This window comes from Mauremys reevesii, linkage group 18 (assembly GCF_016161935.1).
Source record: "Mauremys reevesii isolate NIE-2019 linkage group 18, ASM1616193v1, whole genome shotgun sequence".
NCBI classification, from domain to species: Eukaryota; Metazoa; Chordata; order Testudines; family Geoemydidae; genus Mauremys; species Mauremys reevesii.
Window position 1 is genome coordinate 22,122,327 of NC_052640.1, and position 12,674 is coordinate 22,135,000.

The 12,674-nt window shown below is 50.9% G+C and overlaps 1 protein-coding gene across 2 annotated transcripts in view; it reads left to right on the top strand.

The window, feature by feature from the left end:
• Positions 1-12,674, top strand: part of PXN (paxillin) — a 68,588-nt gene that overhangs the window by 29,849 nt on the left and 26,065 nt on the right. For both annotated transcript variants that reach the window (XM_039504730.1, XM_039504728.1), the window contains exons 2-6: positions 4,202-4,428; positions 4,950-5,065; positions 10,293-10,432; positions 10,625-10,826; positions 11,549-11,684. In XM_039504730.1, the coding sequence (XP_039360664.1) occupies positions 4,202-4,428; positions 4,950-5,065; positions 10,293-10,432; positions 10,625-10,826; positions 11,549-11,684 (821 nt within the window). The remainder of the gene's footprint in view (positions 1-4,201; positions 4,429-4,949; positions 5,066-10,292; positions 10,433-10,624; positions 10,827-11,548; positions 11,685-12,674) is intronic.

Here is a 12,674-nt window from a genome sequence, read left to right on the forward strand (position 1 = left end):
CAGGGCTCTGGGATGGGGGTGCAGGCTCTGGGGTGGGGCCAGAGATGAGGGGTTTGAGGTGCTGGAGGGGGCTCCGGGTTTGAAGGGGTGCTCAGGGTAGGGGACTGGGGCATGGGGTTGGTGTGCGGGCTTACCTTGAGCGGCTCCTGGTCAGTGGCCATGCTGAGGCAGGCTTCCTGCCTGTCCTGGCACTGCGGACCGCGCTGCACCCTGGAAGTGGCCAGCAGCAGGTCCAGCTCGTAGGCAGAGGCGCGGAGCTCTCACCCGCAGGCACCGCCCTCGGCCAGTGGGAGTGTGGAGCTGGTGCTCGGGGCAGAGGCAGTGCGTGGAGCCCCGTGGCTCCCCTGCCTAGGAGCCAGACCTGCTGCTGGCCACTTCCAGGGCGCAGCCCGGTGTCTGAACGGGTAGGGACTAGCCTGCCTTAGCTGGACAGCACTGCCAACGGGACTTTTAACAGCCTGGTTGGCGGTGCTGACCAGAGCCGCCGCGACTCAGTGCCTTACATTCCGCAACCCAGTACTGGGTCGCGAGCCACAGTTTGAAAACCACTGAGCTAGTCTATAAAGGCCTTGGCAGACTAATCCTCAGGGGGCACCTTTCCACATGATGAAAGTGTCACAGACTGGTACAATTCAGCAGGCTCTGACCACCTGGGCCCCAGTGTCTCTTTTGGGATTGAGGGTTAAAAGAAGAAGGTCCTCCTGGTAGACGTTACGGTGCCTTTCGAAAACCAGTCACCGGCCTTCCACGAGGCCCGAGCACGGAAGGAGTCGAATATGCCCCGCTGGCCGAGACCCTGAGAGCCCAGGGCTACGAAGTCCAGGTACACGCCCTGATCGTGGGAGCCTTGGGCTCGTGGGACCTCCACAACGAGCCGGTTCTGAGAGCGTGTGGGGTCGGTCGATGCTACGCCCGGCTCATCAGACAGCTCATGGTGTCCGACACCATCAGGTGGTCCAGAGACATTTATACCAAACACATCACTGGACACCACCAATACCACACCGAGTAACCGAGACAGCCGACCAGGAAAATAACCCACTTCCTTCCCTGACGGACCGAGGGACACACCCCACCCATGTACCTATCCGCTCCACTGATACTGACTTGGACTCCTTATTTCATTCCATGGGTGGTGTACCCGATCCCACTTATCCACTGACACTTTAAAAACCCTTGCACCCCAATCTGGGTCTATGCCGGTGATGCGATATGTATGTATCTTTTCATCCTTGCAAGGATATCTGTAACCACCCATAACCCAAGCCTGACCCCAGATGTACAGTACCTTTCCTGTCAACCTGTGTATTTCAAACATTTACTTTAATAAATTTTTTAAAACTGAACTTTACTCTTATGTTGACCTCAAAATGAGTTTCTCAGCTGTTGAGATGGTTGCTCCCGATCTTATTTCCCTTCCTGCCTCTCTCCACCCAATGTGCACAGGCCTTGGGGGATCTTGCCCTGGTGTATGTAACTGAACTGCTCTGGAAGCAGTTGTAAAGCTGAAGCACAGTTCGTCACCAGCCCCCCCTGATCATCTGGCTCAGAAGCTCTGGCTGAGTAACTGTGAGTGATCCCCCTCCAGCCTTTTTTTCTCCCCTCCTCCTTCAGCTTCCTGTTCCTCAGCTCTGTAGTGTTTGCTCAAGTCAGGAAGGGGGGAGGATGTGGGGGGAAGTTAATCATTAAACTGCACTGTCTGCCACGTAACCCGTTCACAAGCAGGGAGTAGAGTGGTTGTGTCCATATTTCCTTTCCATGCACTGTGGCTCTCTTTTTGTCAGTGGGCAGCTGGGAAGGTTGTGTTTCTTCTTTACATCACCTGTGTTTGCTCTCCACTCTCTCCCTTCCCCTCCTTGTCCAGCTGCACAAACACATGGGACCAAGCAGGTGCATCTAGCTAGTTTCGCTTAGTTTTGTGCTGTGTAGCAAGAGGAAATGGAGTACCCTCTGCTCAGCCTCTCCTTTGAGGGGCAAGTGAGCTGAGAAGGCAGTTTTTGTGAGGAGCTGAAAGTTACGTATGTCTGCCCCTTAGAGGGAGAAGAGCAGTAGAATGGGAGGGATAGGAAGGTGTGTCCAGAATGCCTTGCACAGGACTCTGCTTTTATGTGCTATGGGTGTGGAGACTCCGAAGGCTTGAGTTTGTGTGGTTTTCTAGCTTCCTGGTGGAGTCTGATTTGCTTTAGTCATTGGCCCGGAGAAGTGCATGAAGGCAAGAACCACACCTTCCCTGATAGAGATTGTGCAGGAAACTGTACGCAAAACCACAGTCATTGGACCTGCACAGTCAGAGCGGTGGCAGTACTTTCTCGGCTCCTCTGAGGTATGTGTCTGTATAGCTCTGGAATCCACCCGCTGTTCTGTTGCTTAAAAAAGGTTGGACTGACTTTTCCCCAGCTGTGAAAAGCCCTTGGGGAATCTGTTCCTGCGATATTTTGGCCACCATAAGATGACGACTGTGGTTTAAATGACTTGGAGTATCTTTTGGTGAGACTGAAGTCATGGCATTAATTTAACATACCTCCTCTGCTGGGGCCCTCTCTTCTGCCCTGCCATAGGGATGGGCTCTGATTTAAGAGGTCTTTCTCCATGGTAACACCTTGGCCCATGGAGGAAGATGCCCTTGGGAGAACAGGAAAGCCTCTCCTTCCTTCCTTTGTGTAGTATAACGACTTCTGTCCCCCATTTGACCTTTGCATACAGTTTGGGTTATTGAATGTGTTAGGCTTGTATGAGCTGCTCAGCTCAGGAAGGGGTTTTGAGGAGACAGCCAGTAGGCTGCCATCAGAGACTGTGTGATGCCAGCTGGGGCTTGGGAGCTGTGCTGTGCTTTGGAGAGCCCAGATGTCTGTGAAGCCTAGCAATGGGGGAGATTTCCCCTCCGAGTTCTGAAGGCACTGAAGCTAGCTGTAGCACACAGAGAGGAAAATGGCTGAGAGATCCCTTGAAGACTGTTGGTCTGCAGTTGTGGTGAAGGGGATGGAAATCCAGAGCAGTTAAAGGGGCTTCTCCAGAAGCCCCTTTATCTCCTAGTCCTACATAAGCTGCATTACTTACTGGACTCTGGCAGCATTCTGTTGTCTCTCTGAACTGTCCTGCCTGGTACATCTTGAGGCTGTGGTAATGGAGAATGCCTGTGTCCCTTGTGGACCAGCTCCTCTCCTCTCTACCAGCCTTAAGTAGATGTGCGTTGGAGTCTATTGCTCCTCTGGAAGGCTGGGCACCCAGCCAGTGAGGCTTTCTTTAGAAAACAAGTACAGTACAGACCTGCAATGCTTCACTGGAGTTTCCACCATTGGGGATTGCAGGAGGCGCCTTGGGGTGGGATCACAGGCCCAGCAAGCTGGGATTTGTCTGTGAGTCACTGCAAAGGGTGCTTGCTGTGCTTGGACCGGGCACGGAGCAAAGTTTGCGGGAGGAAAGCCAAAATGGTGGGGACCCATTTTCTTGCCCCATCTCAGAGGTTGAAGAGACTATTCTGATTCCAGAGAGGGTCTTACCCGCTCGTTAGATGTTTCCCTCTGCCTGACATGCTAGTGTGTACGTTTCTAGTTTTATGGAGGTTTTTTCTTCCCTTCAGAAATTTGTAAGCAGTCTCCACCCAGCAAGTTAAGAACTGTTTCCAGGCGATGAAATTGCATTTACCTGGCAGACACCGTTTGTGTGGCTTGCTGTGTGCTGAGGAGGAATCTTGTTCCTCTGGGAGGCAAATGCTAGCTTGCTGCACTGATAGACTGATTGAAACTTTTTGAAAACTGATTGAAAAAGTCTCTTTTGTGCCGGTTCAGGCTCCTTTGATTCCAGAGAAAATCCTTTCCAGGGAACACGTTTCCTGGAGAAAGTGGCACTCTCAGCCATGTTTTAATGATATGGGGCTTGTCATTAGTCTGTGTCAATATCTGATGTAAATCTGTCCGAGTTCTTCTACTGCAAAGCACAGTGAGACCAAAAGCTCCTTGCTGCTGGGCTGTTCCCCAGTTTAGCAGAAAATCCCAGATTGGGATTTCTTCCGGCTACTTTGGTGCCTCTTGAAGTTTCCTTTTATAGCAGAGGTTTTACTGACCCACATTCCCTGTCCAGTACAGTTTTGAAGGATGTGCAGTAGATCATCCAGAGGGGCTGTAAATGTGACACCATCTGAATGAGGGGAAGAGGAATAAACTGATGGTCTGCTTAAGTGTTTCGTGTTGTTTCTCTGCAGATGCTTTGCTAGCGGACCTGGAGTCTACCACCTCTCACATCTCCAAACGGCCAGTGTTCTTGTCGGAGGAAACACCCTATTCCTATCCAACTGGAAACCATACATACCAGGAGATCTCGGTGCCCCCACCTGTGCCACCTCCTCCTTCCAGCGAAGCCCTGAATGGGACTGTGATTGACCCTTTAGACCAGTGGCAACCCAGCGTCTCCCGATACATCCACCAGCAAGTAAGTGTGCGATGCTAGGGGGAAGCGAAGGGGTCTGTGCACGTCTTCTGATCTGATGGGGAGTGTATCTAGGGTGCAGGAGATAAGGTGAGGGTGGGAGGGGATTGTGGGGAGTAAGGAGGAGTTTGGGTAATCAGCAGGCTGGTGTGTGGTGAGGAAATGGGGGAAGTTTCCCAATAAGGTGGCATGATTGGGGGAAGGGAGAGTCTAGGCACCCACTTCTGTCTGGTTTAGTGATAAAATACCAGGTGAAGACCCATCATCAATGTTCCAGTGAAAACCACAGTACAAAAGACTAGTATTAATCACCCACCTTGCAGCCTATGGAAAGGAGACTAGGAGGTTTCCAGCTCAGAGGCAAAATTCATAGGTGAGCTAGAGGGAGCATGAGACGTTGCTGGGCTAGCTTGTGCAATAGGGGTTGAGGCTGATCTGTAGCTGTTTGTTGTCAGGCTTTGTCCTGTTAATTTCACGCATTTGTTCAATGTTCTCAGTCTCCAATACAAATCTCATTTCCTCAGCCTCAGTCCCAGTCTCCTGTGTACAGCTCCAGTGCCAAAAGTTCCAGTGCCTCTGTTCCCCGAGAGAGTGTCTGCTCTTCTTCCTCACGTGCCAGTGAAGAGGAGCACGTCTACAGGTATCCTGCCTCTCCTAGGGAGATGAGAAGCCTGAATTGTGGTCGGGGTGCTGTGGGCAGAAAGCGCTGGGACTCCGCTTCCAGTTATAGGAGGCGGGATAGATACTGACTCACTTGTCCTGTTTCGGTTTTACTGCTCAGGGCTCTCTAGAGTTCTGAGAACTCCTTTTTCATGGAGGTCATTGTTAATTTAGCCTTGTGGAAATGACTTTGAGATGGGAAAGCTGGTTTAATCCCTCCATAGGCAGGGTAGGAAGCAACAGGATCCAGTGAATAGGGCACCAGAGAATCAGAAAAAAATGGCTTTTGTTTCAAACTCTGCCTGTGACTTGCTGTCTGATCTTGGATAAGTCACTTAACCTTGCTGTGTTTGTTTCTCCAATTGTACAGTAACTCCTCACTTACTGTTGTAGTTCTGTTCCTGAAAAATGCGACTTTCTGCGAAACGATGTTAAGTGAATCCAATTTCCCCATAAGAATTAATGTAAATGGGGGGGGGGGGGAATTTTTGCCAGTCAAAAAAGTTTTAAACAATTTTAAACAGTTTAATATTTGTACACAGCAATGAATGATTGTGAAGCTTGGTTGAGGTGGTGGAGTCAGAGGGTGGAATATTTCCCAGGGAATGTCTTGCTGCTAAATGATGAACTATCACTCGGCTGAGCCCTCAAGGGTTAACAAGCTGTTGTTAATATAGCCTCACACTCTACAAGTCAGCATGGACTGAGGCAGGAGGGAGGAAACACAATAGATGCAGGGCAGTGGCTGCAAACACTTCCCTGCAAAAACTGAACGTGATGATGAACCCACACTATCCAGCTAGAGTGCACCACTCTCTCCTCCTGACAGCACATGCACGGCTGCACAGGTGCTGACTTTCCAAAGTGCTTGGGGGGTGTGCATGAGTGAGAGACAGAGAGACGTGTTGCCCCTTTAAGTACACTGGCCCTACTTTAAGTACGCTCCCCTTTTAAGTAGGTCAGACAGGAAGCATTGGCTTCCAGCAAGCTCCCTCCTTTCTGTCCCTGAGCCCTGTTCCCCTCCTCCACTTTGTGGAGAGGGGGTACAGAGCAGGGGGACATCCTGACATCAGCACCCCTCTCTCCCCTGCTCCCCAGCAAGAGGGGAGCTCCCGGGAGCAGCTCCTAGGCAGAGGGCAGATCAGGAGCAGTGGGGGAGCACCTGAACTGCTGCTGGGCAGCTGCTGAGTCTCATACCTTACAGGGAAGTTAGGGGAGCTGATGGGGCGGGGGGAGATGCCAGCCCCTCCAGTTCAAATCCCCAAGAGGAGGGGCTGCTCTTCCAGGGAATCCTGCAAGCGGTGGACAAAGCAGGCAGTTGCCAAACAACATTATAAGGGAGCATTGCGCAACTTTAAACGAGCCTGTTTCCTAATAGATCAGCAATGTAACAATGAACATCGTTAACCGGGACAATGTTAAGTGAGGAGTTACTGTACGGTAAACCTGAGCCTGCTCTGAGCTCTACGGATGAACAGCTCCATAAAAATGCAAAGGATAGTCTCCTGTAGTCCCATGTTAAGCATCCTAGGGCTTGGCTACACTTACAAATTTGCAGCGCTGCAGCAGGGTGTGAAAACACACCCTCTCAGGCGCTGGAAATTGCCGCGCTGCAAAGCACCAGTGTGGTCAAAGCCCCAGCGCTGGGAGCGCGGCTCCCAACGCTGTACGTTATTCCCCACAGGGAGGTGGAGTACGGACAGCGCTGGGAGAGCTTTCTCCCAGCGCTGGTGCTTTGACTACACTTAGCGCTTCAAAGCGCTGCCGCGGCAGCGCTTTGAAGTGCTAAGTGTAGCCACAGCCCTAGATGCAGTTTGTTAGAGGAGAGACAGAAGCTGCGTCCAGGGAATGACCAACAGAAATGATTCAGTTCCCTGTGAACTGGCTGGATGTGAAGTGATTTGACTTATAAAATGACCTTGAATGAAGGAACCATCTGACTGCTCATGGCAAATCTATAAATCTCCGTGCTCAGAGAGGTCAGAACTATTTAGATATATCTTTACGGACACAAATACCGCCCCCACTCTCCTATTAGGAGACTGTGAAAAGGTAGCAAGAACAGGGAGACAGCTTTTTCAGTGTTCCAATTTCTGCTGCTGTTACTTTCTTTCTCAAGTTCCCTGCAGCTCTAGGACCCTGAGAGCTGCTTCCAGCAGCCTCCCCAGACTGCACAGTCCACCTGCTGTCTGGTATGTTTAAGTTGCTGCAGCTGTGACTTTTTCCTGATCCATGACAAGTTTTAACCACGTCAGTTCTTTCTGCTGATCACAATGAAAGCTGGTTCTTGAATTAGTTCAGCAGCAGCCTGACAGTCCTCGTTTTGGTTAAAGCCATTAAAGGTATATCTAGGCTGCAATAAAACACCTGCAGCTGTCCCCTGTCAGCTGACGGGGGTTTGTGGGCCTTGGGCTGTAAAATTGCAGCGTAGATGTTTGGGCCAGAGCCCAGGCTTAAGCCTGAGCCTGAACCTCTGCACTGCAGTTTTATAGCCAAGCGAGCCCGAGTCTGCTGACATGGGCCAGCCGCGGGCGTTCTATTGCAGTGCAGACATCTCCTAAGGGTAAGCAACGTAAACCCAGGGTTTAGACTCAGGCTCAGCTGTAATCTCCTTCCAGCTACACACAGATTGCACTAACCCAAGGTCCCAGGGCCCTACAGGGCTGAAAGGGCTGAACCTGAGGGGCTCAAGCCCTGTTGGTTTGCTGTGTTGATGCAGCCCCACTGGACTCGTGCTCTGGCAGTCTGCCAAAAGTATCCCACAATCGTATGGCCGATATTTTTTGGTGGCTAGTCAAGTTTTCCCCCACTGCATCATGAACAAAGGGCTAGAGTGGCCACATTTGGGGAGGGTGCTAGGAAGTCTGGGATATGGGTGGCTGGACTCAGGCCTGTGTAATGCAGTGTAGACAGTGGAGCCCCAGGTTGGCACCCAGGGTTCAGCAATTCCTAACCTGAGGTTACAAATGCTGAAGTGTAGATGCTGAAGCCCTAGATTAACAAACCCAGGATCTGTTAACCCGAGTTCTACTAATCCTGGTCTGCATTGCAGTGTAGACATACCCAAACATGGATGTCCAGACCTTTCCCAACTCAGGCAGTAATGGCAGTTGCCAGGGGCATGAGGATTGCATGCAAATGGCACAAAATGGAGCAGATTGCAGCTTCCCTTGTTTGTTAATCTCGGGGCATGGCTGGCGGGTCCCAGCAAGAGGTGCAGCCTGGCTGTGTGGATCAAGATGACACATTGCATACCGGGGCTACAACATTGGTGAACTTCACCTTCAGATTCAAGATGGGGGTAGCCACTGGTCGTATTATGGAACTCCAGGGATGTCATTTGTACTGTAGGCTTTGTGGAGTCCTAAAGCCTGTAACAATAATGTTCTGAGATGGCAGGGAGATAGATAGCGGGTGTGATTGTTGGTCACAGGACGGGCAGCCCGGAAGTGTTGATTTCTAATCCAGATTGGAAACTAACTTGTTTTGTGACATTAAAGAAATCACTTCTCTTTGTGCCTCAGTTTTTCCTATCTGATAAACGGTGGTAAACTTATTTCCCTCCCAGAGTGGTTGCAAAGATTAATGTCTACAGCACTTTGAAGATGCAAAGCAGTGCAAGTGCTAAGTATTGGTATGAAAATGCAGAGTGGGGGTGGGGAATATCCCTACGGGATAAGTAATATCTAAAACACATCACACACAGTTATATATTAAAATAACATTAAATGTACCTATTTAATGTGGTGATATGATTTTTTAATTGTTTAAGTGGAGTAGCACCCTAGAAGGTAAAGGACTGTGTAGCAGTTTATTGGGGCTTAAAGAGAGACCTTATGCCTTGCTGGTGGGTTTCTGTCACCATGTACCCTGCTGTATGCTGTTTTATCACCTAGTAGTTAAGGAGGCAAGAGCAGGGGTGGGCAAACTACAGCGCGGAGGCCAGATCCGGCCCCTCAGAGCTTTGGATACGGCCCACAAGATTGCCCCCCGCGGTGCCGCAGGCCCCGCGCTGCTCTCAGAAGTGTCCGGCACCACTTCCCTGTGGCCCCCGGGCAGGGGAGGAGAGGGCTCTGTGCATTGCCCTTGCCTCCAGGCACCGCCCCCCACAGCTCCCATTGGCCAGGAACGGGGAACTGCGGCCAATGGGAGCTTCAGGGGAGGTACCTGGAGGCGTGGCAAGGGCAGCGCACATGGAGCCCTCCGCCCTCCCTCCCCCAGGGGCTGCAGCGCTTCCTGGAGTGGGGCCGGGGACAGGGCAGGCATGCAGGTAACCTGCCCTGGCCCCAGTGTGCACCACTGCCACCCCAGAGCCGCTTTAGGTAAGCGGTGCCGGGCCGGAGCCCAAACCCTTCCCACATCATGCCCCCCAACTCCCTGCCCTAAGCCCCCTGCCTGCACCTCCCACCCCTCCTGCACCCCAACTCCCTGCCCTGAGCTCCCTTGTACGCCCTGCACCCTAACCCCCTGACCTGAGCCCCCTGCTGCACCCTGCACCCTTGCCCTGAGCCCTCTCTGCACTCCGCATCCCTCCTGCACCCCAAGCCCCTTCCCAGAGCCCCCTCATACACACCACACCCTTCCTCTGCCCCAATCTCTTGCCCTGAGCCCCTTCCTGCACCCCACACTCCAACCCTCTGCCCCGGCCCTGCCCACAATTTCCCCACGCAGATGTGGCCCTCGGCCCAAAAAGTTTGCTCACCCCTGGGCTAGACACCAGAATGCTGGGTGGGGTATGTACTTCAGTTGTCTCCTCTTCCTCTAAACCAGCCATGCTTCACCTCTTCCTCTAGGAGTGAATTTCTTTCTTGCTTTTGTGATGTCAGTGGAAACAAATGACTTTCTTCTGTGCTAGCTAATGGTTCTGCTTCTCTTCTGCATATCCCTGATCTGCAGTCTGTTAACCCTGTGCTACATGCAGCCATAGAAATCTGAGACTTTGTTCATGGCTGCTATTGCAGAGCGAGGACACAGCTGATCAGCTGCTTTGGTGCTAGTGTGCTCCAACAACGAGCACCAGCTGATACTATGCTGAGTGCATTTATTTATTGTATTTTTAGTGTGTACATTTAAATGACTTGGGTTCCTGACAAGGTGCCAGTGGGGCTCTTGTTACAAAGCTTTCCCCAGACCCCACCATGCTTTATCTTTCACCCAAAAAGGGGGGTGACTCCAGTTTTACACTCCTCTTTCCCCTCTCCACCCAGTTTTCCCAACAAGCAGAAGTCTGCAGAACCATCTCCCACCATGATGAGCTCTTCATTGGGCAGCAACCTATCAGAACTGGACCGACTACTCCTAGAACTGAACGCTGTTCAGCACAATCCCCCTAGTGGCTTCCCAACAGGTAGGAAGTGGTGACCCAAGTGTCAGGGCTAGGTATGTTGATGCCTGGATCTCACACCTCCCTCCATGTATAAATCCCCTTGTAACTCTTTCTCCCCTGCCCAGTTCATCCTCCTTTTTGCCCTCCCCATGTTGTACCTTCCTCCCTCTCCACTGTAAGCGAGGGTCTATTGACTGTTTCTTTTCCTCTAAGATGAAGCCAGCAGGAGCCCCTCCCTGCCCAGTGGAACTGGACCTCTCTGTGTTGTCCCAGAGAGCACTAGCTCTTTGGGGGTGAAGGCAGCACCCTCTACAAAAGAGAAGCCAAAGCGGAACGGAGGGCGTGGGATTGAGGATGTGCGTCCCAGTGTGGAGAGCCTTTTGGATGAACTGGAGAGCTCTGTGCCAAGTCCAGTGTGAGTACTGACCCAGCTACTGTTCCCTTGGGTGCAGGGGGCATTGGGGCAGAGATGGGTTAGTGACTCCACACGGTTTAATGACAGCAGCAAGGAGAGTGCAGTGTTAGCTGGGCAGATGGCCTCCTGTTTTCTTGGTAATGAGGGGATTTGCTCTCTCCAAACTGGGGAAGGTCAAGGAGGAAGTTGAAGATTGTAGCCATGTCTGCTCCTCTTTTGAGCTCAGATTTACTGCAACTGCCATTGAGTCAGAAACTGCTAATGTTGGAAAAACAAATAAGTGTATAATGGGTCATTTTACCATTTGGGGGGTACATGTTTAATTCCAGATGGACCTATCCTCCATGAACTTCTCTAATTCTGTTTTGAACCCAGTTATGCTGACTGAAAATTATCACCATCTGACCAAATAAATTGGGTGGGTCTCAGTCTAGTTCCTAATGGATGCTTGCTCGTATCACAAACTACCACAACTGCACTCATTGGCATCTTTGGCAGTCTCAGAGAGAGAGCAAAGGGTTGGAAGTGCCACAAAAGCTGATCTCCTGGAAGGCATGCTGAGGCGTGTTTGGGGTCCAAGTGTGGGGAATCCGGCCGTGCTGCTTTCCTTGCTGTACCTGTCCTGGGAATCAACAGAATCCCAAGAGCTGAGGCTGTCAGCCTGGGATTTTTCACCCCCACCACATTAACATGTAATGTGTGTGGTTTTGTTTTTTTATCAGCCCTGCCATCACTGTGAACCAGGGTGAGGTGAGCAGCCCACAGCGGGTCACCTCCAGCCAGCAGCAGACTCGCATATCTGCTTCTTCAGCCACGAGAGAACTGGATGAGCTGATGGCGTCTCTCTCTGACTTCAAGGTGCCCAACCGTAATAACTTCTGATCTTGTGTTCTCCACTCACTTGTCTGTCATCCATTTCTACTGACCACCTCCTCTCCTCAGATCACCCACTGCAACCTTTACTCCTTGTACCAGTCAATTCTCGGTGGTGTATTAGTGCTGTCAAAGTGCTGCTGCAGGTGTGATTGGTGTGACGAAGTCTTATATCTGGTGTGGATGATGCAGAGACTTGTAAACTAAGTTTACTGCTCTTTAGATCTGGCAGGGTTTGCCCTAATGTAGCATTCACAGGACTAGGCTAATCTTCTGAAGTGTTGAGCAATAGATAGGATATGCTGATGCCAAGTGCAGATCTCATAATGTCCAGAAGTCTCTCAGAAGCAGGGATGATTTTCTGATGTAACTGCTGCTGTGTGCCGTAGCAAGTGCTTAGCTGGCATTCAGAGGTATTTTTCCCCATGCCAAACACTGGATCAACACAATGCCTATCTCTGTCAACATCCTGAGGGGAAATCCCAGCTGGTGTAGTGCCCATTTCTTTTGTTCTGATTCAGGAAAAACACTTCATTGAAATAATGACTAACTGCACCTATGTTGCTCAGCAACACCAATTGGTACGGGTGGGGATATCTTTTGCAGGGGATGGGGAGGAGTGTGACGGTGTGTGATTGATTCAGAGTGAAGTGAAATGTTTTGTTGGCAACAGATAAGAGCTGAGTTCTTCTAAGTGCAGAGTCCATTGTTTTGGTGGGTTGTAATTTAATAAGAGGAACCCATCTCCCATCTATTTACTGGCAAAGACCAGCCTCTGCTGCTCTGGAGGATATCTCCTGTGTTGCCCTTGGTTTTTCCCAATCAAGAAGATGGGAGATGATTTTTGATATTTCTAGGCAGATGATTTGGGCAGTAAAGATTTCATCTCAAAGGGCAAGAAATTTCCAGAGTTGGGTTCTAAAGAACCTCCCACCACTCAGGTAAAATGGGGTTGATGTCTAAGCCTTTTGGGGC